This window comes from Tubulanus polymorphus, chromosome 6 (assembly GCF_964204645.1).
Source record: "Tubulanus polymorphus chromosome 6, tnTubPoly1.2, whole genome shotgun sequence".
NCBI lineage: Eukaryota > Metazoa > Nemertea > Palaeonemertea > Tubulaniformes > Tubulanidae > Tubulanus > Tubulanus polymorphus.
In genome coordinates, this window is record NC_134030.1 from 10465749 (window position 1) to 10491375 (window position 25627).

At 38.6% G+C, this 25627-nt stretch overlaps 3 protein-coding genes across 5 annotated transcripts in view; 1 reads left to right on the plus strand and 2 right to left on the minus strand.

Moving 5' to 3' along the window:
* Nucleotides 1-4355: 4355 nt before the first annotated feature.
* Nucleotides 4356-6957, plus strand: LOC141907514 (uncharacterized). The gene is made up of 3 exons (XM_074797178.1): nucleotides 4356-4380; nucleotides 5092-5231; nucleotides 5593-6957. Exons 2-3 carry the CDS (start codon nucleotides 5108-5110, stop codon nucleotides 5868-5870), a joined length of 402 nt encoding a protein of 133 aa, XP_074653279.1. The 5' UTR covers nucleotides 4356-4380; nucleotides 5092-5107; the 3' UTR covers nucleotides 5871-6957.
* Nucleotides 6958-8359: 1402 nt separating this feature from the next.
* Nucleotides 8360-8995, minus strand: LOC141907729 (uncharacterized). Its single transcript, XM_074797468.1, has one exon. The coding sequence runs from the start codon at nucleotides 8993-8995 to the stop codon at nucleotides 8360-8362; it is 636 nt and encodes a 211-aa protein (XP_074653569.1).
* Nucleotides 8996-11711: 2716 nt separating this feature from the next.
* The window catches only part of LOC141906826 (dual 3',5'-cyclic-AMP and -GMP phosphodiesterase 11A-like), a 68497-nt gene continuing 54581 nt past the window's right edge, over nucleotides 11712-25627 (minus strand). For 2 of the 3 annotated variants that reach the window (XM_074796238.1, XM_074796237.1), the window contains 12 exons: nucleotides 25063-25127; nucleotides 21393-21601; nucleotides 21228-21295; nucleotides 19274-19366; nucleotides 18981-19031; nucleotides 17867-18013; nucleotides 16757-16864; nucleotides 16053-16162; nucleotides 14986-15177; nucleotides 13469-13610; nucleotides 12758-12916; nucleotides 11712-12119 (listed from right to left, as the gene is read on the minus strand). In XM_074796238.1, the coding sequence (XP_074652339.1) occupies nucleotides 11994-12119; nucleotides 12758-12916; nucleotides 13469-13610; nucleotides 14986-15177; nucleotides 16053-16162; nucleotides 16757-16864; nucleotides 17867-18013; nucleotides 18981-19031; nucleotides 19274-19366; nucleotides 21228-21295; nucleotides 21393-21601; nucleotides 25063-25127 (1470 nt within the window). In that variant the 3' untranslated portion in view covers nucleotides 11712-11993. Of the gene's footprint in view, nucleotides 12120-12757; nucleotides 12917-13468; nucleotides 13611-14985; nucleotides 15178-16052; nucleotides 16163-16729; nucleotides 16865-17866; nucleotides 18014-18980; nucleotides 19032-19273; nucleotides 19367-21227; nucleotides 21296-21392; nucleotides 21602-25062; nucleotides 25128-25627 lie in introns of all 3 variants that reach the window. The other variant, XM_074796239.1, reaches the window with a different exon arrangement.

The following is a 25627-nucleotide window of genomic DNA, read 5'->3' on the forward strand; positions in this document are numbered from 1 at the left end:
AATTATGTTTATTTTGCTTTTTCCCTTCGCTCTCCTTTCATTTCTTGAAAAAAAATCCATACTCCAAGAAATCTAAAGGGGCCTTATCAATGAGAAAATATCAAATCTGCTGCGGACAAACCCGAAGGCCCGTTTATAATTCCACAGTGAAAGGATCAAATAAGCTTAATCCCACTCTCAAATTCAAGTTGTTAAAAAGACCGGTTTCCGGATGCTGTGGTTTTATAATGCCACGCAGTTAACGCGACGATGCGTATGCACCGCCCCTTTATAACACCTTGATGAAAATCTGCACGGTAGAGAATATGTTTGGCCTTGATGCCGGGATGTGAATTGCCGTTCCTATCATTAAACTGCCATTAAAGCGCGTATAATTTGATTAGATTGAGATCGCATGCTTTCCGAATCGAGAATGTTTCATTACACATAGCGACCGGATATACATCATACTGTACAGTACATTGGCTGTCGTTTCCATTTCAATGAATCAAAATCCTACTATTAAAAAGAAAATGACCTAATAATGTAATAATGATCTTAACCCCTTAGTTTTTCCGAATGTCGAAGGCAGCCGACAAAATAAACCCCCCTCCCATGATTGTTCAGGCTTCATGGAAGAACGACCTTGAACCTATATACAAGCATCTCTGATTCTACATGTTCTAAGAACAAATTAGCAAGAAAATTCTCAACATTTTGTTAATTTAATGTTCATGAAGATGACTTTTAGGTTATAGTCGAAACGTCGAATCAATAATAACATCGGACTTCACCTTTCGTTTTATCAGTGTGGGATACTCTACTTTATATACATTTATCTCTGATTCTACATGTTTTGAGAACAAATTAGCAAGAAATATCTCAACATTTTGTTAATTTAATATTCCTGAAGATGACTTTTAGGTTATAGTCGAAACGTCGAATGAATAAAAACATCAGCTATATAGGATATTTTTCGGACTTCCTTTCCGGACCTTTCGTTTTATCAGTGTGGGATACTCTACTTAATATACTTTTTATTTATATCTCTACTTCGATTTCCGTTTTCAAAATCAAACCCTCCTGTTTCGCTCTCGGCAGGTACACGACGATTAAACATAAAACGAAATCAATCAATCAAATCAAAAAGGGAGAAACGAAGAAATTTTATTCAGTTGCTCGCCTCATTATTCATTTGATCTATATCAGATTTCCACAGGAAACCCTAGCACCCACCGACTTCTAATAAATCAGTAATTGTACCATATATGAATAGATTTCTAGAATACTTTTATGATGATATGAAATGGTTTATATTCACGTGAAATTTTTATATAATTAATGAATGAATAAAAATACATTGGAAATGTGATAATATTAAATGTTCAAATTAATTTATCCGCCAATAAAGTATAATGAAAAATAGGGTCTCTTTAGAATGTACGTACTTAGTGGACGAGAGATATCCAACATTACGCCAAACAGTGATAATATTAGATTCCAGTTACCCAATATCATCCCACTCCAAGATTCACACGATTTTATATAATCGAATCTTCGTCGCTAAAATCTAGCGACTATCTCAGCATTTTGCAATTGAAGGCAGATCAACAATTGATGCGGGAGGGGTCTTTCAAAATGTACGCACGGGGGTCAATAAAATATGTACAAGGTGGTACAAGTGGAGGGAGGGTCTAAAAAACGGCAAAATTGACCGTTACAACCAAAACGTCGAAAGGTTTTAACGTGCATTAATACAACAAATTTACGATGACAAATGGATTTACACATCTTAGAAATAAGAGGTACATTTTTCGGACTACGTATTGACTACGTATTGAAAATTGTTATTTCCTCGTCCATTAGTTTTTTTGGTGTTTGCAGTCAAACTCAGTTGTCATCTTAGCCGTTATCAATACATTGCTGACTATCCAAATGATGACTTAATTCATACGTTTAGTATGTAACCCTGAAAATTCTTCGATTGGAAAAATAGATTGATTGTGATGATTTCTGTGCATTGCATCGACCTATCCAATAACGACAATAACCGACTTCGACTGTTAATTCAAAACAAAACACGGTGCCCGTTTGGAAATTCCGGATGTTGTTTATGCTGCACATTTGAAACAATATCCCCGCCGAACTTCCACGAATGAAGACTTTCCGATGGTAGAAATGAAAATCGGTAGAAATGAAAATGGATATGACGTATATCATGCGATTTTTATACGCTATTTGGATTCTAATGATAGGTGTTAATGTGCAATATGCCTTTTAACTCGCACAGATCTATAGCGTCGACTCTTGAACGACGCGCTGCTACACGCGTAGAGCTATTTTATTAAAAATTTGACACTTTAACGACGACCTGAATTGTTTCCTGACATCTTAGCGACGATTCATCGATCAAAAGCCAATAAGAGCCGCCACATTGGTATCGATACACAGCGGCAAGTCGACCAGAAGTCATCAATTCATAGTTTCACTGCAAAATTCTAACCACGCGAATTTTTCTACCAGTTTTAATCAGTTTAATCAGAACTTTTCAGATCCTTTTACTGATCATTTTGGCTATTATAATAAATATAAATATATCATAATGATGCATTTCCGAGGGCATAAGTGGCGCACCCCCTTTTTCAATTTTCTACCGAAGACGTTTTTAGAGAAAATGTTGAAATTGTGAACATTACTTATTTCAACCAGGAAAGTGCTCAGAATGCATCCAATTTTTCAAAACATTCTGGAGGAGCAGACCCCGCCTCATTATGTAAGTAGTGACCTAAGTAGGTAGTGCGCGGCCCCTTTTCCGAAAAGCTAGATCCGCCCCTGTTAAAACGAAATCTCCCTTGCTTAAGTGTATAATGACATTTTACTTAGAAGAGATATTAAGCAAAATATGTCAGTCGTAGTAATTCAAACAACAAAATAGAAATCCGGTCGATTTTGAACACAGTTTGTGCCTTTTACAACAGCTGTGCAGAGGGAGGTTTGTACTAAAGCATTTCTGCATGAAAAGGTTTCAATGTTTACATAAGGGTTTCCCCAAATCCAACTGACGAAAACGAAAGTGGCTTTATACGATAAAAAACGAAGAATTAATTTCGTATGCACTATGGACGCGAAAGGTGAATGAAATATTGCTCAATGAATTGATACGCGCGTGTCTATCTAATTCTTTCCATTCTTTCGTTAGTCTCTCGGACAAGAGACGTACAGAGGCAGAGGTTATATAAAGGCAGCAGGAACATATCGAACATCATAAAATAACAAATAAAAGATGGTACTAATAGTCGGCTTCATTATAACAGGTACGTGGGACGCTAGAAATTATCTTGGTAGAATTCGCTCGAGAATGAGGTAATCTAATGATGATCTCGGTCAACGTATGGCCACCGCTGGTTCGTTAGGATATCTCTGCACATAATTTACAAATGACCCGCGCGTTCATACATCGGACATCGTTTACGGTCGTTTCTATTGGTTAGTAGTGACCTGTACAGATATTGCAGTGGCGTCACTTAATTCGATGGTTTGATACCACAGGTAGCGTTCAAAACGTACGTGCCTCTGCAAGGGGGTGGGGAGGGTAGATTTTGGTAAAAACGCAGTGCAGGGGGTAGTTACGTGCCTATGGGGTATAGATCGATCTGTATGTTTATGATTGATGAACTAAACTCAAAAGAAATGCGTATTTGTGTTATTCAAAAAATCAAAAAGTCAATAAAGATAAAATATTTTGCTTTATTCTATATTGGGATCATTGTTTCATAACACATACCGGTATGCATTAAGTAAATATGAAGGGCGCTCCTGTACAGCCTTATGGCTCTAGGTGTGTCCTTCACATCCAATGTATATTAGATCTAAATGTAAATCTGATGTTATCTGAAGTGAAATAAATTCTTCCATCTATTGTATTTTGTACCAACAGTTCATAACTTACTTGACGGGGTGGGATATTCGCATACCTATAAGAGGGGGTCAGGATTTCGATACAAAGGTGGTACATGGTTGACAGGTGGTTCAGAAAATCGGGAAATTTTGAAGTACGTACGTGCTTTTTTGAACGCTCTTACATTGGACTTCATTGACGACCAATATGAACACTGTGACGTCACAAGTTCAAATTGGATATATAGCCCATCGTCGCAGAAATCCCCCAATTAAGCTGGAGCCTGTTTTCCATGTATAGATACCAATTCATTCCGAATAAGTTTTTCACCATTTTCTTACCATTTTCTTTTTAGTGGCATGTATTGAAGCGTCACATTGCCAGAAATGTCAATGGGAAGTCGTATCGAAGGGATATTTGACAGGTTTGAATGATGCATATTATGGCACCTCTTTGAATATGCCGCGGGAGCAATGCGAGCGGGTCTGCGTGCTGCAGACGAAGTAAGAATATCAATGAGATTTTGATTTCAGTCCAACAGTATCAATCTTATCGTTAATGGTTTCGAAAAAATTATATATGGCGTGCCTTCCGGGGTAGCCACTGAACCGTGCGAAAGAATTTCAAACAGCTTACAGTCGATCACATCAAGTATTTTTGATCACATGTATATAGGCCTACCTTTGATTAAGTTTGGAGTCGAATCAGCTGTGGATCACAATATCCGTGATAAAACAATTAGTAAAATCCAACAATATGAACTAAAATATTGATCTAAAAAGCTATTTGATATATATGAAATATTTCGGGTGGTTGCTATCACCCTTCTTCACGCTAATATGACTTGGAGTCATCTAGCCAATCCAAGCAAGGGGTATCGGCTTTGGCACATTTTTAGTGGCGATCAGTTTAGCAATGAAGAAGAAAATAAGGATTATAGTTTGTTTTTGTTTACAATGGGTACAGCCACGTTTTTAGGAGTTGCGCTTTGCACTAGTTACTTAGACTTAGGAATAGTTAAGACATATTTGAGTGTCTAATACCGAATTCACGTAAGGGCCTATACTGCTGACTAACAATTCTCGATGAAAAACCTCGGCCAGACATTACAATCCTTTCTAGTCCTGGCTTGTGTGATAGAATTTGTATTTCTTTACTGGTAGCTTTGAATGCAATTTCTTAACTGGTAAATCGTATATATCATTTTCAATCAGATTTGCCTGTCGATCGATGGATTTTCTGACGACGGTGCCGCACGCTTGTTACCTGAGCTCCCATAACCGTCACACAGCACCGACTAAGTATATCACTGACAAGCCCACGGATTGGGTATACGTCGAGAGACAGTGTCCAGGTCAGTATAATCTAAATCTGAAATTAAGCCCTTCGCTTATATTCACGTATCAGACTTTTACAGGAATGTAGGACATCCGGTCCTTTTCCTATACGTAAAATTTATATTTATACGTATTTTGTACTGCGTTAAATAATTTCAATAAACTAAACTATGATATAGGTTAGGAGTACCGTTAAGCAATACCTGTCTCGAGGTGGTACGTAGATAGATCAAAGCATTCCCAGTGGGCGTAGAATCTGTTCATGATATTTGTGGGATCTTGCTTTGGAAATTAACGAAAGCGCATGTAAAATAACTCAAAATTAATAATAATATTATCATTCATATAACGTATATTTATCATTCTCATATAACGCAGGTGACTTGCGATCGTCATTTTACGATTTGGAACAGGGCAAAAATTTCGAGCAGTCCACTCGCCTTCTGAACACTGCAACGGTAGCGACCCCTAGCGAATGCGCAGTGCTATGCCTGGGTGAGCAGTACTGCCGTTCGTTCGACGTCAAACCAGCGGAAGTGGAACAGTTGTGTCACTTGTACGGGGATTACGCGACGAGTTTGTCGAATCTGCGCTCGACTATCGGCGGTTTTTACGGAAGCATGGACAAACGGTTGGAGGATTTCAATCGACCTTGACATGTTTACATCATGGATATACTTCGAAAAAATGCTAGCTATCGCCCGAGAACACGCACTATACGATATAACCCTAAAAATGAGTCCCACAACGCTTATATTGAGTTAACACCATTTATCTGTCCGGTTTAAATGGATATTTACTTTGAAGATCCTCAACTACACGTTTTTTCAAGTACTTTTGGTTTGGCGTTAAAACATGCAATCGAGAAAAATAATCATACTCTCGTCGAGAATAATTTCGACGTCGCATAAAGGCTTCATAAAACTTCAACGGACTAAATAGCAGCAATTCCAGCTGGCTCTCCTCGATCGGATCGAGGAGGGGGATGTAAATGAATGATTACACCTTTCGGCGATTTAGCGAGTTACAAAGACTAACAAATGGAAAAAACTACCGTCGTAAAGAGCTTTTAACTGTGAAGGACTGATGTTAACATAAATCTTAACAAAAACTGCTATTGTGCCCGATTGTGTCCAACATGGGACGCGCGGATAATGGAAATGACTTGAACGGGCCGGCACCCTGCCATCTAGCAAATTATTTCCGTGTGTGAAATCCGATAGCTTTTGTCGGCCGACGTTTTGTGTTTAACAATGTCAAAACATCGCCGAGTGAGCTGATCATTAGGGGGTAGGAAACCCCGCGGTTAGCGAGAATGGTAAAAAAGGGTGCACAGCCATCGAAGGGAAAACGTTCTTTAATGTAAGGCCAATCATCGTGGAAATGGTTGGTTGGGTTTGACAGCACGCAATCTGCCGACGGATCCCACTCGATTTTTTTCGACTTTGTCGTATCTTTAAATCTGATGAAACCTCTGGTATACTTTCGTCGAACGATTTCACTTTCATCGACAAATCTATCGGTGGTTTTTAATCTTCAATTCGTATCTGACAAAAGTCACAAACGGACGGAGCTTTCGATTCGAATTATCGTCGACCCAATTATGGACTCCAGACGCCAGGAATAAAAAGCACAAGAAAAACCCTCAATTATGAATATATGTTTGGTTTTATTTTATGTAGCAAAGCCGATGGTATAATAGAGAACACTTAAAAATCATTCAAATAAAAATTATGATATGTCGATGACACATAACGCTTAAATCATTGAAGTAAAAATCATGATATATAATGGGACAATATTATCTTCTTTTGGAATATTTAAAAACTCGTTTGCATACGTGTTTCTATTGCAAAATATTTCTCGCATTTTCAAGATGGAATTTTTGCGACCTTCGCTGTCTGGAATCTTTGACGTGTAGTCTTAGTCTTCAATAGTCTTCTTGTACATATGAAATACCGGAAAGCGATACACACTAACAAAACGAAATGAAGATGAAGTCCGAAAAATTTCCTTCAAGCTAATGATTTATTGATTCAGCGTTTCGACTATAACCTAATAGTCATCTTCAGGAAAACTGACACGTGTATATATATATATCTCATATTTTATATCACTCACTATTTCCGAAGGTCACTATTAGGATAGAGTCGGAACATTGAATCAATAAATCATTAGCTTGAAGGAAATTTTCGGACTTCATCTTCATTTCGTTTTGTTAGTTCGGGATTCTCTATTATCGTTACATCACGGAATAGTGTTTCACCAATGGATACCGAAATGCAATACTATAATCGTTTAAAAAAATGTCTGCAGGTAATATCGACACGATATTCGGGTCGGGCGCGGATATCGACGCAACTCGCCGAGATGGCGTCGCCGCAACATCCCCTCTGATATATTATTCAGTCTGTCCTTTATACCTGTCGGGATCCTGAAAAAGCTCGGATGGCGCGTATGTTATTACACGCTGCGACATTGAAATGAAACGCGACGAAACCCCGCAACGTTTCACCGAATATTGCCAGCTAATTCTATTGATGAAACGGCGTCTCAGCGAGCTTTACTTCACCGACTGCCATGTTTGCTGGCTAATCTCCTGTGCCTTTGCGTGGACTCCAGTCGGCAAATTAGCAACATTTGCGGCTAATAGTCCAACATTATCCAAATACGCCCGCGGTTTTTAGGCGCGTTTAGCCGGTGCATGGCTAAGATGCAAAATAGTCAAAGAGACGAATAAACGACGGAAAGACGCTTCCTGTCTGCTAGCCCGATTTCGAGAAAATACACGAATGACTCGGCGAATTCATTATCGCGCAACACGCTTCATTTATTCACACAAATATATAATATAATATCAACATAATATACACTAATAAATTCACATACGTAAAGTAATCTTAAATGTACAAGTATGTGCAAGTCGAAAGTTAGAATCAGTCTATGATTTTTACAAGATTCATCCTTATACGCACGGGTAAAATAGTCATTTTTGTTGATTTTGAAAAAAATGTAACCAAACGAAACAAACAACATTTTAGAAACAGTATCAGGTTCATCGTCACTCGAATTCGTCGCGCTTTTCTGCTTAGATATCGTTCATTCGATCAGAAAAAGTTCTTAAAAGGCTGATAATGGCGATTCACTACAAACACGACTGCGCCGCGCAAACTGCGCACGGATACAGCGGACACGTATGTTGCAGCGGCGGCGATCGCGCGTCGATCTGGCCGTGCTGGATGATGGGCGAGAGTTGCGACGGTTGCTGATGATGGCTGGCCGTCGTCAAAGCGGGCATCGACGGAACTGCCAGCGACGGGGGCACGTCGAGCACGATTTCGCCGTGGTGCCGCGAGACCCGACTAGTCGACATAGTACCGGTTCCGATAACGCCGACGTTGGCGGCGAAATACGCCGGACAAACGTCTCGCACTACCTTTTTCATCTCGTCCAACGAGTGCGCTAGCATGAGAATGTAATTTTTCGCCAGTAGAAGAGTGGCGATTTTCGACAGTTTTCGCACCGAAGGCCCGTGAGCGTACGGCATGACTTCGCGTAGCTCGTCTAAAGCCGAGTTCAGATCGTGCATCCGTCTGCGCTCTCGACTGTTTATTTTCAATCGCAGCCGCTGCAATTCGTCCTCGCTCAAGCACTTCCCGGAGATGTCGGTCGATTTTCTAAAAGTTCGATCGGAACTGTCCTTACCGTCGTCCGATGTCGTCTGCTGACCAGTCGGCGACGAATCCTCGCCGCTATCGAAATCATCTTTGATGTTAGACATTTTTCGGAAGAATGCGCCGCAGTAAAAATAACTATCCAAATCAGGTTTTTGTTATATTCCGGTGGCTTACGAAATAGTTAATATCCTAAGATATCCAGTTGCAATTAAGCGCACAGTTGAAAAACTATTACGCGATGTTTTTTTGTGAAACCAGTTTCGTACGCTCAGAATACGTATCTTTCGAATATGAATCGAATATCTCTCCTTCGTAAGAAGATTCTTAAAGATCACGAAATCAGTTAGTCATCGCGTTTTTACCTGTTTATCTAGTACACGGTTGGAGACGGATCCCGCTCAGCTTGAAGGCGTGTCGTCCCAACAGCGTCCGTTTGGATAATGTCGACAACAACTCGGTTGTACGTCGTTGGAAGGGGCGTTACGGAGTCGTCGTATGGCCTCTTTTTACCCTTGCGAAACACTACGAAGTCATCGATTTTATCAAGAGATCGCCGCCGGCTATGACCCGTTCGTATAGTGAACTCGACGCGAATGCCTTTCTGTTCTCTGTTCACGGTCGGGCCTTTTTTCTCATCTGCTCAAAATCTGTGCCTTTTGTCGTCGCGCGATAATGTCATCATCGAACATCGTGGAGCTCTTTTGTCCGTCAGGGCATCGTATTTATTTAGGCAATAAATCACAGTATTTTAACGGTCATAGATTGTATCTTAATATGAACACTCGATTTAATGGTCTAATCATTTTTTGTCTGTTGCATTTGGTGGACTGCTCATAATACGGTCCAAAATCATTATACTTTTCACTCAAGCAAATGATACAGTCAAAGTTCTTCATAAAACCATCCTTTTTTATCCCACAAATTTGCTCAATCTCACCCGAAATCAATTGAAATGCCATCATTCATAACGCTAAATTCGATGTTACGCCATATTTCGCATCGGTATCAACGATGGCGTTATAAAGGACTTTATATGATCCCAAAATAAGTGCTGTTCTGGATTCAATCAATTTGGCTGGTCAGAATCGTCCGACCAGATTTAGTTCAATACGCTGAGTATACAATGACTCTGTAGCGTGTCCGATTTAAGAAACAGGGATTTTTGCAAATATATTTTAGTGAAATAGACCGGCTGGAGTGGTTTATCGAGCAAGAAAGAGTTTATACCATCGTTCCTTACGCTGGGCAAAAAGCGCTAACAATCTTGCTAGCTTCACCACAAGATATGCTGCATTGATTTGATATTCTAATCATTTCTAATCATCATCGCATTTCAGGATTATATCTTGGCAGCTGAATTCTAGGGTTGGAGGTCTGGGGTCTCGAAAGCTCACCCCCGCTCATCGACGAAGGTCTGCCCTCAAGAAGATAATAGCATCGATTTTTTCATTCATTGTTAGTACATTTTCATTCCATTTCGTTCAAAATATGCACATGCTTTCAAATTTACTTGATCCAAGGCCAAATTGCAGGAAAAGGAAGCAAGATCTTCACCCAAATATGCTAGAAATTGTGAAATCGCTCCGGATATTTTCTGCGGGAGCGCTCCGAGGATCTCCGACTTTGGCGTGAGTTTCACTTATAGCCTATCTTCGCGAAAAGACATTGAAAAAGAAAAAATACACAGTAATAATGTACATTCATTTCAATTTATTTCAACTTGTTGTTCATGATATAGTATAACAGCTGATAACAGTATATATACTATACCATATACGTCTTCAGAAGTGCTGATCCATGGGAGAAATAATCATTCAAATCTAATTAATTCATTATGAATGAAGGATAACGAACAAAATAATCGATTCGAGTAAATAACATATTAACGTTTAATAATCATATTCTGATTAATATTATATAAGTTTGAAGCTAAAACTTTAAATAACAATTAACATCATCTTCATCTTCATCTAACAAACTTCTTACCAGACGTGCGAATTAACAACTGTTTTGTTTAAAGTGTAAAGTTTAGAGGCTTACGTAGAAGTCTATAAGATTGAAACATCGTACAAACAAGCCTTCGGGTATACCGAATCGTACAATTCGTTAAAAATACCTGCAAGTCCTGAAAACGAGGACCGCAAATCGGCGAATTTGGTCGTCATAACATCGACTTGAAAGAAGAACATAGTATCCGTGTTTCGATACGTTTATATATACAAAACCCGCAATTGTTAGTCAAATGCTAGTTAAATTCAGAAGATGTATATACATATACACAGTGTAGATTTCGAAATGAGATATTCCAAATTTTGATTTTCTTTTTCTAATTTGATCAAGAATTTTCTAACTGTGGGTTTTTGTGGAGATGACTAATAACGTGTTAGCCTTGGCAAACCTCGGTTTTCGCCGTTAGTCGACTAGCGATCGCGGAACTAATATCCGAACGCGCTATAGTTCGGTCGTAACGCATTTCCCCTGTAAATTTTTCTATTATATAATGTAATTTTGAAATGCAAAATAAATTCATTCATTCATTTCAGTTTCGGCCATCTTGGAACTAGGTCCGAACTATATACAGCGGCCGTGCTCAATCCGGACTATAGTTCCGACTAACTGACATTCGGATTCACCTACGGTCAGGCGACATCTTGAGATGATTACTCGTATGTTTCACTTACAGTTCGACTATTGTCGACTAACTCGGGCAACCGAAGTTCGCCCTTGATGAAAGGTACACGATATCCTCGATACCGTATATCCATCGTTCGCGTAGGTTGAGCCCTATTGGCCGCGGGGTCGATTCGTCGCTTTTCAGTGTTTTATCGAGCATACGTAAAAATGCAAATGACCGACATCGCTGCTAATCGATATAAGCGACCGGGTTTGCTGCGCAAGTATTACCGATCGCTATAGGCGTATAGTTCTCATTATCATAAATATCGATGTACATTTGCACGAGACTGGCGGTCGCGATTTTCGACTCGGCATCTATACGATTTTCCGACCGAATAGGTTTTACTACAGGAGGGACAAGTTCATTGGTTGCTACTCTTAATTCAACTCTATACCGACGACGGTTGACGGGATGCATTGTTTTTTTCACACGCCCGTTTCTTTAACGCGGTTTCCTTGAAGACGGATTTGTTCCAATTGTTCCCAGTTTCGTCTGTTCTGTAGCACGCCTTCCAACATCGGCTGGAAGTTTGCATCGAATTTTACGAGATTCTAAAAAGAGAATCATACCAAATCTGTTACTCAATATACGGTGGAATAACGCAAATCAGCAATACTCCTATACTTAAGAATTTACATGTGTATCGTATAACCAAATCGTATTCGATTCCGATTCGAATGCATATCCGTTATAAAGATAACACAGAGCTAGATCCCCAATTGAATTGAAAAGTTTGAAATTGGAAAAACTCTTATCATGATTTTATGCGCTAGTCGATGTGAAATTCATGTCATCAATATTGGCGTTTCAAAATAACAATAACAATTGTGAATTTTGGCGTTCTTTTTTAATCGAATGAATCGATTTGATAACTCATTATAATCTTGATAGTTATTTTTGAGAGGATGTGCACTACGTCATCAATATTGGCGTTCTAAATTAACAATTAGGGATTGTGAACATATTTCATAACTCTAAGTTTATTTTCGATAGATTCAATCATTTCTGAGAGGATGTACGCTTCGTCATCAATATATCGGGGCTAGACTGTGGTTGCCGGTCAATTCGATTCAATTATCAATATTCAAATCCAAAATACCTAAAGAAAACTCAGGTTAGTGTTCTTGTTCATCTACACCAACGACTGTTAGACAACTTGCAACTCGCACCGGAGATACCGTAAGCATACCTTGTATAAGGGCAAACATATGCCATCTATCCAACCGAGCTGTAACTTCGGCAGTTCGTGTTGTTTTTCGCGATCCATCTGAGCCGTCGGCTGGATCTTCAATTCCAGGCGTTCCTTATCGCCTTGGTCAAAAAATTCTGTCATTACCAATTCGGCCGCCTGGGAAAAAAAACGTGGATTATTCATTAAAAGCACATTCGAAGAGGATACATAGACAAAATAAGGTTAACAATTTGACACATTGTTGGGACAGTAATTTTCTTAAATCTTTTAGAGGCACATTCCGATGGTATATTGCATATTTTCTGCATTCAATGCATCGATCTATTCAAATGATTCTAAACGTATTTTTTCGACATGATACCGAGGAACCTAAATTTGTGATTTCGGAGGACTTAAACGCCGCGGGTGTTGTGATGGTTTCATAAATCGGGTGTCAAAGTTACTCCCACTGGAGTAACATCTATTATTGGGGTAATTGATAACTACTATAGCCTAATAACAATGCGAAAACATACAGAATAGCTGGAAAATCGAGGTATATCCCATGGGATAAAAGTAATACCACGCCTATGAGACCTTGGAGTAATCATTCGTCAAATAGTTACTCAAAAATGAGACCAACCTAATTACCATTAAATAATATAATAATGATTCGCTCGGAAATGTTAATTTGGTCCATGAACTAAAGACCTCAGCGTTAATTGCTACCTTGCTTTGGACGTCCCATGGTTTTGAGATGGTAGCGATATCACAAGCGGTCATCAGAATGCCACGTAGAATTTCTTTATTCGACTTTTCCTGCCAGCATACGTCACTTTCGTCTGCCAATTTCGCGAACTTGTCTCTGTTTCTGGAGTATAGCGAAATATAGGTAAGAAATCCGACGATTATTTCAGCAAAAGACGGAATTCTCGAGTAGATAAGAATAGTGTATATTTGGAGCAACGTTTCGGCTATAAACTAATAGGGGCCGGTGCAGGAAACCCTGCTGGTGCTAACCGTGGTAAGTAAACTGTGGTTAGGCATAAATGGGTGCAGGAAATCGCTGATAGCTAACCAATGTTTTCGTGCGGCCTCTTATTTGAAGCTGCTTAGCCTAACCACGGAAAAGCCACTAACCACGGTTAGGCAAACAAGGTTTTCCAGCGCCATGTTATACTACTTCTAAATTATTGCGGTACTTTTAAGTATTCATATAAAACGGATATTGTCTATCTTATCGACCTTAAAAGTGAAATCTACAATAAGTATTTTATGAAAACTATATAATATATTCCAAGTCAAACAGTCCTCAAATGAAAAGCGGCTTCACACGAGACACTGGGCTTACATAGTACCGTACGATTGTGTGGTGCCGACTATGCCCGAATACCGCGCATTGCGAGCAAGTTGCGTTCGCACGTATTTCAGCGCTTAGTAAGCCAGCTTTATTAGTTACTAGCCAGAAACCCGTCTTCGATGGGTTGGTTGATATGGGGGAGACATAAACACATCAGTGTTACATGTCTATACCATTAACGTTAGTTCATGTTCCTTAACAGAGGCACAATCTCCCAACTGCCAATTGTATGTAGTTCACTAATTTCCTCACAGAGATCGTCCACATGGCTGATGCGCGATGTTTTGATATCATTCAGTTATGATTTTCTTTTACTAAATTGATTGCGTCCTTGTGATCATTCACATTTAAACTATGCTACAAACCTTCCTAACGTTATTTAGGACAAAAAATCGCCACATCAACATTAAACAACCCGCTCAAAAACCGTGATGTGTCCTCCGAAAAACCTCCAACCAATTCATATCGTCATCAGATGCCGATATTGGAAGTGATTCCAAGATGGCCTTTCCACACTATCATCGTTATATATATATATATATATATATATATATATATATATATATATATATATATATATATATATATATATATATATATATATATATATATATATATATATATATATATATATATATATATATATATATATATATATATATATATATATATATATATCCTAACATAATAATATAATCCTAACAACTATACGTATGTTGCTAAATACGTTCGTCTCCATGTATGTGAGCGTCTTGTAATGCTTGTTTACATACATTCAACGAGCGTCGATAACGAAGACACTTCAAAATAGCCGATGAATGATAGAGAAAACAACTACTTGAAGATCCATTCACGGTCTTTCCACCATACAAGACGTTATACTTACTGAAAGTGTAACGAGAGATCGGTAGCGAGAATCGAATGTTTGAGTAGCTTCATAACTTGCTCGTATTCATTGGGCGTTAGATTCTCGAATATGTTGCTGCCGTCGCTGTTCAGTATGATGACGGCGTGGTTGAAGTGGTGATGTTCGAGCGTCGCTTTCGTGCCGTACAACTGCGCCAAAGCGGAACTGGATCTATACGAATTATATATCAATCAAACTTGGTGAAGACCATTTTTTACGTAGTGCTTTATTACTAATTTTGCGTAAACTTTTTTTTTATGGAAAATGATTGCAGAGGTATTAAATGCTCTTCGACCGAAGAGGTTGAGGGTGAAATACTCCAAGTTCTGTTTTTCCTCTATAACCGCGAGTTTGCGCAAAATGTACGTACATACGAAGATGTAGAAGGAATCCCACATTAGTAAAGAAAAACATTCCGAAAATGTTACTGGAGCTAGAAGTTTATTCGGCCTTCCGACTTTATTCTAATAGTCATCTTCAGGAATACCGAATATTAGAATATAGTCGAAACGTTAAATAAACTACTAGCTCCAGTTACATTTTCGGACTGTTTTTCGTTATTATTGTTGGATACACTCTATATTATCGTCACAACGCGGATAAAGTGTATTATCGACCGTGTACAAAGAAGATATTTTTCGTTGCATTGGATTAGATCATTTTTTACACCGTTTTATTGAATAAAAGACTGTGCATGCCCTAATATGGTCACGAGTCTATTATCTTTTTTAACCAAAAGGATAAACAACGTTTTGCCCTTCACGCAAATCTGAATTAGTTTTGTTCGTAAGGACCCTATCCTACCCTATCCTCCAGGTATATTATACATTTTCTACATTTTTACACAATCTCCAAGCTAATTATTCAAATCTATTTTTTCATACATAAAATTCAGTAACATTCAAATCCATTAAAACGACATAAAAATGAAACATTACTCGAGTAATTCCCAATGCAATTAGACTGACTAATAGATCTTATGAATTCTGAATGATAAGTCCAATATGTTATGTTGATACTCTACTATTCTTCTATACTGTGCTTACTTTTGTTGGAAAGCGTTGTTTGTTCCACGATGGTCAAGGTCATGACATAAGCAGCCGACAATCAGAGCTAATGCCTCCTTGTCGTCTAAATACTTATCGACGCGCATTGTCTGAAAATTGTAGCATTCGATAATAGAATTCATCAAGATCGTTGCGGGAGGGAGGGAACTTACAGTTGGAGATTAGTAAATCGCAGCAGCAACGGCGTCTCAGACAAAAAACTCATTTTCTTTCTCGTTGCACTTATTAGAAAATCATTTTGCATGGCTGTGCTTAGCGTGGGGATGCCGGGACAGCAGTTGCCTTCCAGAACCATTGGCAAAAGTGCCCCTTTGGTGTCTGCTTGTTTGCCGATTGAAATTTAGTTTAGAATCGCTTCGCTTGGGACTGACACGCATTTCGTTATAGGCCTAACAGTTTGTGTTAAGGTCTATAAGAATAATCGTTATATCAGTGTTTGACTCTAAATGCCGTTTTAAGGTTTCTCTGCCCCCATCATTCGAATGCCTAATACGGCCCTATCCGAACATAAATTTTGGTTTCCGCGAAATGAATTCTCGAACCCCGAATTAAAGAAAAACAAACTTCAGTCTTTCCGGCCGGTCCTGGCACCGTCGAGTGAAATATCATTGTCCAATTTCGCTAATCTCAAAGAGCTTTCAAAATATCATATTCACGTCTGCGCTGCGTTGTACTCTACCTACCTGAAATAAGGCGTACATAACTTGGCAAACGTTGAACGCGTGACGCCAATTATGATAGGCAACGTTTCGGTAGTTCTTCTTCACCGTTAACAGAAACCGACAGAGAGTCTGCAATCACATCGAAGATACATTAAATGGATTCAATTAAGCGAAATAACACGCGATCGAGCCCTGAAAACTAAACGCGAATTTATCTAGTGACATATTTCGCCTAATAACTCGTTTGGTGAGAGGGAGCCGATTCATATAGATGTTGGAAAATTAACTATAGATTTTGATCGAGCTGTACTTTTGTTATGTGCGCCATCTGGTGGTGCAGAAAGCGGACATTGCCCATCGATCAATTAGACAAGGAGGATTCATGTGATATACCTCGATTCAAAAGAATTAGTTCCAAAAATGCCAAAGGACACGTCATAATCGGTATATGAAGGAATTTTGCACGAGAAAATGAAATGCGTTCTTTCATCCAATGGTATGCTCGTTGAGTTATATAATGTGATCAAGATTTGTTTTATTTTGTCGAATACAACCATAAAACTTCATCTGTTTGTCATAAGCAATATGGTATTTTGCTTTAACGCCGTAAAAACCGTTACGGTAATGTTTATATACATTCATACCTAGTATGCGTTATATAATAGGGGTTCTGTTTGAATCGAGGTGCACTACGTCATCAATATTTCAAAATAACAATTACAATTGTGAATTCTGGCGTTTATATTATAATTAAACATATTTCATAACTCTTATTTCATTTTTGATAAATATTGATATTTTTGAGGGCATGTGCACTGCGTTATCAATACATTGGGGCTAGACTGGTTCCCGGTCAATTCAATTCAATTATCGATATTTTCAAATCCACAATAACTTCATTGATCCTTATCATTACTTAATTCATATTATAATATTCATTGTCGACAATATGACGCAACATATGAGTTATTTTTTCAAGGCGTCAATAAACTTTCAAGTAAGTTTTCTTGTTTACGACATTATCGGGACATATCGCTATGAATACTCAACTAACTGACCCGTTCTTTTTGGTAATGTCACTCGCATGGGATATTTTCATTTCGAAAGTTAACCAATATAGTTATTACGAACCTCGTAGTCAATTTTGAATTTATTGATTAGTCCAGTATCCATAAAAATACGGATGCCAGCCAATACCATGTCGTCCATACGTAAACTGAAGTCGTTGAAAGTCAATTTATCCAACGATAGCGCGTCGGCTTCAGGCACTACTTGATCCTACAACATTTGAAAAACATTTCCTACATATGAAAAATTATTAATTTATTTTCAATCATTTTCCATATTTGGTGCTTTCCAATAGATACACTCTTAATGATAACGAGTATGATATATATGTCTTATTCACCGCGCTCCAAATATAAATTTCAGCGCGGTTAACAAATATGCAGGGCTATGAAATTTACAAATTGAAAAACGCAATTTTAAGATATTGTCTAAAGAGAAATTCTTTAACCCAGTTTGTTAACTGTGCACTGGTACTGCAACTGTAATAACAGATAAATAAATATAATCAAATACAAGGGTGATGAAATTAAACTTGAAATTTTTTGAAAGCTATTTCTTAATTGAGATTTGAATTACATATCATTTGAATTACGTATGAATATTTCTCAAACTATATTCGGTCAAAGGAGCCCAATATATAGAGTATCTCACACTAATAAGCCTAGAAAGATGAAGTCCGAGAGGTTTCTGTTAAGCTAATGAATTATCAATTCGACGTTTCGACTATCACCTAACAGTCATCTTCAGGGAAGATATCATTAGCTTTAAGGAAACCTTTTTTTGGACTCTATCTTTCTCGTCTCGTCTATATCAGTATGGGATTCTATAAATATATACATCGTTACATAACCAACACCAGCATAGTGCTTCATCAATGATTAAACATCTCAATGTTTTGGACCAGCAACTCGAAAGAATTAGATCGCCATAATTGTGACTTAAGACTTGAATACGACTTATAGAAGAAGGTTAGTGATCTGATAATGAAGCGGGAATATTTCAATGTCAGTTGGCAACAAGCTCGTGCTATCAGAATTCGATGGTTTCTATAACGATGTTGACAAAGCAGCACAATTAAGGAAGTTGCGTGATGTAGGTATTGAATATTGATGATACAATTTGATTAGTAAAAACGTTTCACGAGACTGAACATTAGTTATCGTGGTCAGCGGCTCACCTTCAGCTTTTCGCCTTCTTCGAAACTGACACCAGCGTGGTAAGCCAGGCACTGAAAATGTACGGGTACGGAGGTGAAGTGAAATGAATGATAGAATAGAAATTCTGTGCCGATCTTTTGTTATTAACGCTAGAAAGTGATCTTACTTGGAATTAGATTAAATATCTTGGCCCAGTTTTCGAATAAAAGGTTTAAATTCCTCCTCGATCGATTTGACTTACACCGAATTTAAATCGAATTCGGAGTTAAACTTTTCTGTAAAACTTGGTTTTGGATGTGAATATAAATATTACCTCCAGTGCTACAGCCTGTCTGGCTAATGATCCTCGAACACGGTCGTATAGCATACAGTTATTGATGCCCAATCCGCAAAATATAGTAAATGCCTAAAAAGTCAAGTAATCGAAAATATATGAAAATCATTTTCAACGCTCAAAACATGATACACGCAGGGTCGAATCCAGTCATTTTGAATTGGGGGCCCAAACATCCGAGGTCTAGTTGTATACACGTACTTGGTACGTGAGAGCCGTAGACGCACAGTCCTTTAGGGGGTTTTGGGACCCCTAAGGAAATTTTGAAAAAAATAGATCATTCTCTGAGCATCTAATGGTTCTCGAACAAAATGATTTGCAATAATTTGCCACAGTATGTTTTTTTATGTAGTAACTTTCTTAAAAAAGGTTGTGAAAATGTAATCTTGGTAAAAAAATAGGGGGAGGGCGTGCTGCTAACTCCCCTACGATCCGCCAGCGGCAAGTATGTTACTACGATCTCGCCTTATACCACAGCTGTGACGGGGGCGCACAATGAGGAAAAAGAAACAAACTATATATAACTGTCATTTATATTCATGTTCTTCCTACATTTATGTATTCATGGTTAATTGTTTCTGTGCTAAACAAACGTACTTTTCTTGAGCAAAATGAAATGAAGTAATTCTAAATTATGATCAGAACCGCCACAATACATATGATAGTGTTCCCTCAGACCTGGAAGAGATTGTTCCCGCAGTGGTCTCTTTTGCTCTTCGATCCTATAGTGTGACTATTACGGTTCCCGATGAAACAAAATAGAAATTAGATTTTCAAGAGAACTACTTCAAACGGATTATCGATTCATACATTATCGACTAAACGAACCACGGACATCGACTATAAAGAGTTATATCATCACTCCTGGTTTATCTTTTCCCGTGTATTCATATCATCGTCTCCAACTCGGAGGTCTGATATGTTTTTATTTGATCTGACTTTGCATTGCACGAAATGTCAATAAACGGCGACTGATCGCAGACATCAGCAGACGGAGACGATGGATAGAATAACCCCTCGTGGGGATGGGATATACGTAAACCCGCGACAGCGTCGGTGCCTAATGCCGGCAGATGTGTCGCTTCAAATTATATTTTTATCGGTTTACATTGGCCGCGAGCGGGGCGTGCGGATATCACAACGGAACATTGTGACAGAAAATCTCATAAACCGAGTTATCGTATGATGGAAACTGCGGCGTGATCGGTAACGTAACTATAAGAGAAAAAATATCCGAATGTTTATGCTCATGTAGAGACCCGAGCAAACATTGTACGGATATCACTCCGGCCGTCTGAAGGCCGCCTAATCCAGGATCTAACCCCGAGACCTGGCAAATTTATCTTCTTTAAGGGCAAAGTTCATTTGGATTCCATAACTTACTACATTCTATATATCGGGGTGGCCACTATTATTTGACTTGCTTTCCCCTTGACTATTCCCTGACATGCACGTCGTTTTACCTACTCACTCGATCTGCTAAGAATCCAATCGATTAACACAGTCAAATACGTAAGACATACTAGACGTAAAATGTTTGATTTTACGTGCGATCTAGCAATCTCGACCAATTTCACTGACTCTTCCCCGAGTTTATACGAAATCCCCCGAATATTCCCTGACTTTTTAAAAGAAAAATTTCCCTTGACTTCCCCCTGATTTCCAAATGGCCACCCTGGTATTCTAAATGATTTATGTAACCAATTTTCTTAGACCGATTCTATGTGACCGGTGAAGTCCTTCTCTTTGAAAAACAGTGGCGTCGGAACTGTAGCGACTGCAGCGGCGAAAGCTGCGGCATATACTATACTATGAAACGAAATTGATGTAAATTCGCCGCGGCTATCTATAAGAACCTGTCAAAAAAGGCGATTCGCTGCGGCAATCAAAAATTAACGCCACTGAAAAAGAATTAACAATTCATAATTCTTACCTCAAACAGTTGATCGTCCAATTCGTCAAACGGTAGGCCATCTTGCTTATTGACAATCTGCGCAACCCCTACAATGTTGTTCGGTCGAAGCAGCATTTTATTCATTGACTTGTTTGAAATGGTTTTCTATACGAAATTCAGTTTGCATAACAATATATAGGTTACCTATAATTTGAAGATCCGGATTTCTGATAGGTTTGCACATTAGGCTTTTATTTTGGCTCGTGTGAAGCGCATCTAATTCGCCGAGTACGTCTTCTTTAGATTCTGTAATGTTCACGGTTTCGCCAGTTGAAGCGACCAGTTCGGCTATTTTGTTGTTGATCGTGCCACCACCTCGGTCTTCGCTCCCTTGTTGTCCGAAGTCGGCCGAACTAAGCGCGAAAAATATGAATCACAATTGAAATGTCATATTTGAATATTTGCATCATTTTTTTCCCATTGAATTATATATTTTAGATTTCGCTGTGGAATACTCATTGACATAAAGGTTTTATGAATTAGTTAGTTATTCCACGTGTCTTTGTATAAGTAACGCACCTCAACCGAACATTTACAACAAGTTTTATATCTAAGATTTCCCTGGAACGCTCATTCGCGGTAAGATTTTATAAATTATTCAGATATTTTTTTCTGCGAGATACCAAAATCTCTGAAAATGGTATAAGTAAAAGATGAAGATATTTCCCAAGGTCGTTTCCGTGAGTTACTGGAACAGGCTATATATACAGAGTTGCCTAAATCGATAAGTTGATCTTCCGGTCGCTTTCATCGAAATAATTGACCGGCCGAAAAACGGAATTCCCGACGGATCCAAGTAATTGGGGAACGTCTTGGATGCTGAGAGTGGATTCTCGAAGGAATCAGTATTCATTGTCTGAATAGCGGCTTTGGATATCGTGAGGTTTACGCAGTTCTGGCTCCAATTGATTTCACTTCGCTCGCCTTCTCGGCGTCGATATCCCTATGTATTTCCATAACTGCGAGTATGATGAGATATGCGACGAAATGAAAGGTTTTCATTTCCGAAATTAGCGATTTATCACATTCTATTGCGTATTTCACTAGCAAACAGTCCGATCCTCCGTATCGGAGGACATACGAATTATTGGAATTAGCTTTATGATGAGTCGATCGATTTCATCTCGTGTGCTCGCTCAATGACGTGCAAAATTAGTACGTGTCGCGACTACTAGGTGACGCTATAAACAATTGGGAACCCGAACCCATATACATCACCCACCAAATATACAATAAATCAATTCTTCTTCTCAGATATCGGTACAGTTTTCATTAATCATTGATTCAGCTACGAGAAAAGCTCATTTAGATTTAATTGAAATGTAGAAGAAATCGAACCCGGAAGTTTGACTTTCTACTTGCGATACCGGGTGGATCCTTCCATAAGTGGAATCATATCAGGTATATTGAGGAAAAACTGTATTTACAATTAATAAAAAAAACAGAAGATAAATGCATCTCAAAATGTAACTAACGTTAGTTAAAACATATTATTTACATACATACTATTAGAGGTATTCATACACCTATTTTCATAGATTTAGCCACTTTAAAAGTTGGATTTTCGTACCAATGATGTTCTTAGACATCTGGTGGAAATAAACTAAACTAAACAGTGCCTCGTTTCGACGAAGACCGATTTAAAGCATGCATGAAAATGACCTTTACCCGTTATCGCTGCGTTCAAAAACCCATAAACTCGATCTCAATCATTTTTTCCTGGTTTGTGCGCTATATTAAGTCGTATTATCGAATTTATTAAAAGGTCAAACGAACTTTTCGTGACGTCTATGATTTAGTTTATTGCCGGATACGCTGGGGTCAATTTGCTTCGAATATACGGCATTTTTCCCCGCGTATTTTGTCGGTCCATTAACTGGAAATATATGAGACCATTAACAACAGCGACTGTAAGTCTTACTAATCCTAAGCAATAAAATATACGGCATCTTAGTCCGTCCTTATATACCCTGACATGACGGCGTATAGTTGATGCGACGGTTTTCGTCTGAACACCAGCGCGCGCTTAGGGTATTGTAGATGACGCGAGTTTCTCTTATCGTGCCGATCAGACCGAGTTACGTAGAGATAGATACCAAACATATACCAGATGACGTCGCGTGAAAGGGACACCGGCCAGTGAAATACAATGAAGCTTGCGAGAACTATCTTATCCTCGAACACGCTAGTTCTCATTCCTCGGAGAACCGTGGGTTCATTATCCAAGATGTTCCAAATTACTCTGATCAATCAGGAATTCAAAGACCTGCCATCTAATATGACTGTGCGTATTTCTAGCCGGTCCATTGTTCTGATGAAAACAGACGGCAAATTGCCCGTCGTATTTCGCATTTTTAGGGATTCGAACCTGATGGCATCGAGACTCGTGGGATGAAAAGTGGACGAGTTTAGCGAGGGAGAATGATCCATCGAGGCGAGGTTAGAAGGTCATTGATTAAAAGAGTGATCATCAGGCCCGTGCAAAGGGAGGGTTCTAGGGTAGCGAACGAACCCCCCCAAAATCATCAAAGTGCCCATCAAAAGGTCACTAGTGTAAAAATATTCGGGGCAAGACTTCGGGACAAAATTTGAACAAAATTTGGATACAAATTTCCAGTTTTTTCAAGTAATCCATTTCTGATGATTTATTCAAGGTTTTCAAGTACTCAATTTTTTTCAAAAGGAAAGTGTCCCTTTTTACGGTGAAAAAGTTTCATTTTTCTTGAAATAGAACTGCCCCTCAAAAAAGCTCGGCACGGGCCCGATCATATCATCTTCAAGACCCCCATCTTCCTGCTTGGAAGACAGTCGAACACGACATAGTCTGCCATAAAAAGGAATTCGTCCGCTTTTTATTTTCGTCTGCCCTACGTAATATTCACCGGAAAGTACGCGCGTGCGTGCTTATGCAAAACTAGAGAAGGTGTATACAATGCTTTAGCAATAAACAGCAATTGTAAAACACGTAATATATAAAGCAGATAATAATAGCGACCGGTCATAAAAAAGACATTAGCACAGACGAGAAAGCCGACATGTTGGATTAGCGCCGGCTATCGTGTGTCTATATTTACGCACGCTTGTACTGATGAATATTAATGAGATACTTGGTCCTACAGCCGTCGTCGCCGCTGCTAATACGGTGGACATTCACGGGGATGAATAAACAACGTCGAAAAAAACATCGGTCACCGAGAAGCGCCGCGAAGAAGCAAAGCAAACGGTGGAACGATACGGCGGCGTCGTGCTTAAGATGTCTAAGACTATAGGAGCAGGCCCCGTAGCTTCATGTGGGGGATTTGTACGGGTTACGCTGTTGCCCAAGACCTACCTATACGGCTAGCATATGATCAGTTTGATTAGATGTGGGACCAACATAAGATTTAACGGGACCAAGATAAGATTGCTTCAGCCGGGCCTGTACTCTGACACGGCCGACTCGAATTTTTTATTAACTGGGTGAAAACTCATTTTTGGCTTCTTTTTTTTTCCGATACTTAAACTGGCACTTCGCTTGCAAGCGACTAATTTTACAGCTTCCACTTTCCCTGAGTTCGGCGGGGTTAAGCGCGCGTTTAAGTTAGGAAAGGAGAACGTATTTCGAACAAATCTAACGCGTTAATGTGTCATACACAAGGCTTCCAGGACGCCTGATAACGCTTCCAGGGGGTCCACCAGAATCCCTTGGGTGCATCGTCACTACTTCCCATATCTAGTTCTGCTCATTGGAAATTTGAACACGGCCCGACCAAATCAGACCACGCTATGCCCTCAAAAAGCGAGCATCGTTGTGAAATAAGTTCTTTTTACTTACCTTGAGTAGCTGTGTCCATTTGACAACGGGTTGTTCAAGTCAAATACTTTGTCGAATACAATACTCTGAAACATGGTCAAATAGTTAGAACAATGACGACGTTGATGGTACTAATTGGCTTTCTAAATACAATCTTTTTTCTATGGAATACTGTTACATATGTCTATCAATGATATACATCTATAACAACTTCATAGATGATTCTTTGTTGATGATATATATATATATATATATATATATATATATATATATATATATATATATATATATATATATATATATATATAATATATATATATATATATATATATATATATATATATATATATATATATATATCCTACTTACTGCCAAGTAAAAAAGGCTTTCTTACGGAGAAAAATTTTTCTTTCTGTAAACATGACGCGCATCGGAGAAGTTTACGATGAAAAATGTTTCACTGTAGTGTGAATTGAAGATTAGAATATTCAACATTCGGATGATTATTATCTTGTCAGTGGGATGATTACTTTGAAATTTGCTCGCTTAATAGAAAAGTCAGAATATTACTCGCTTTCTTGCGCAC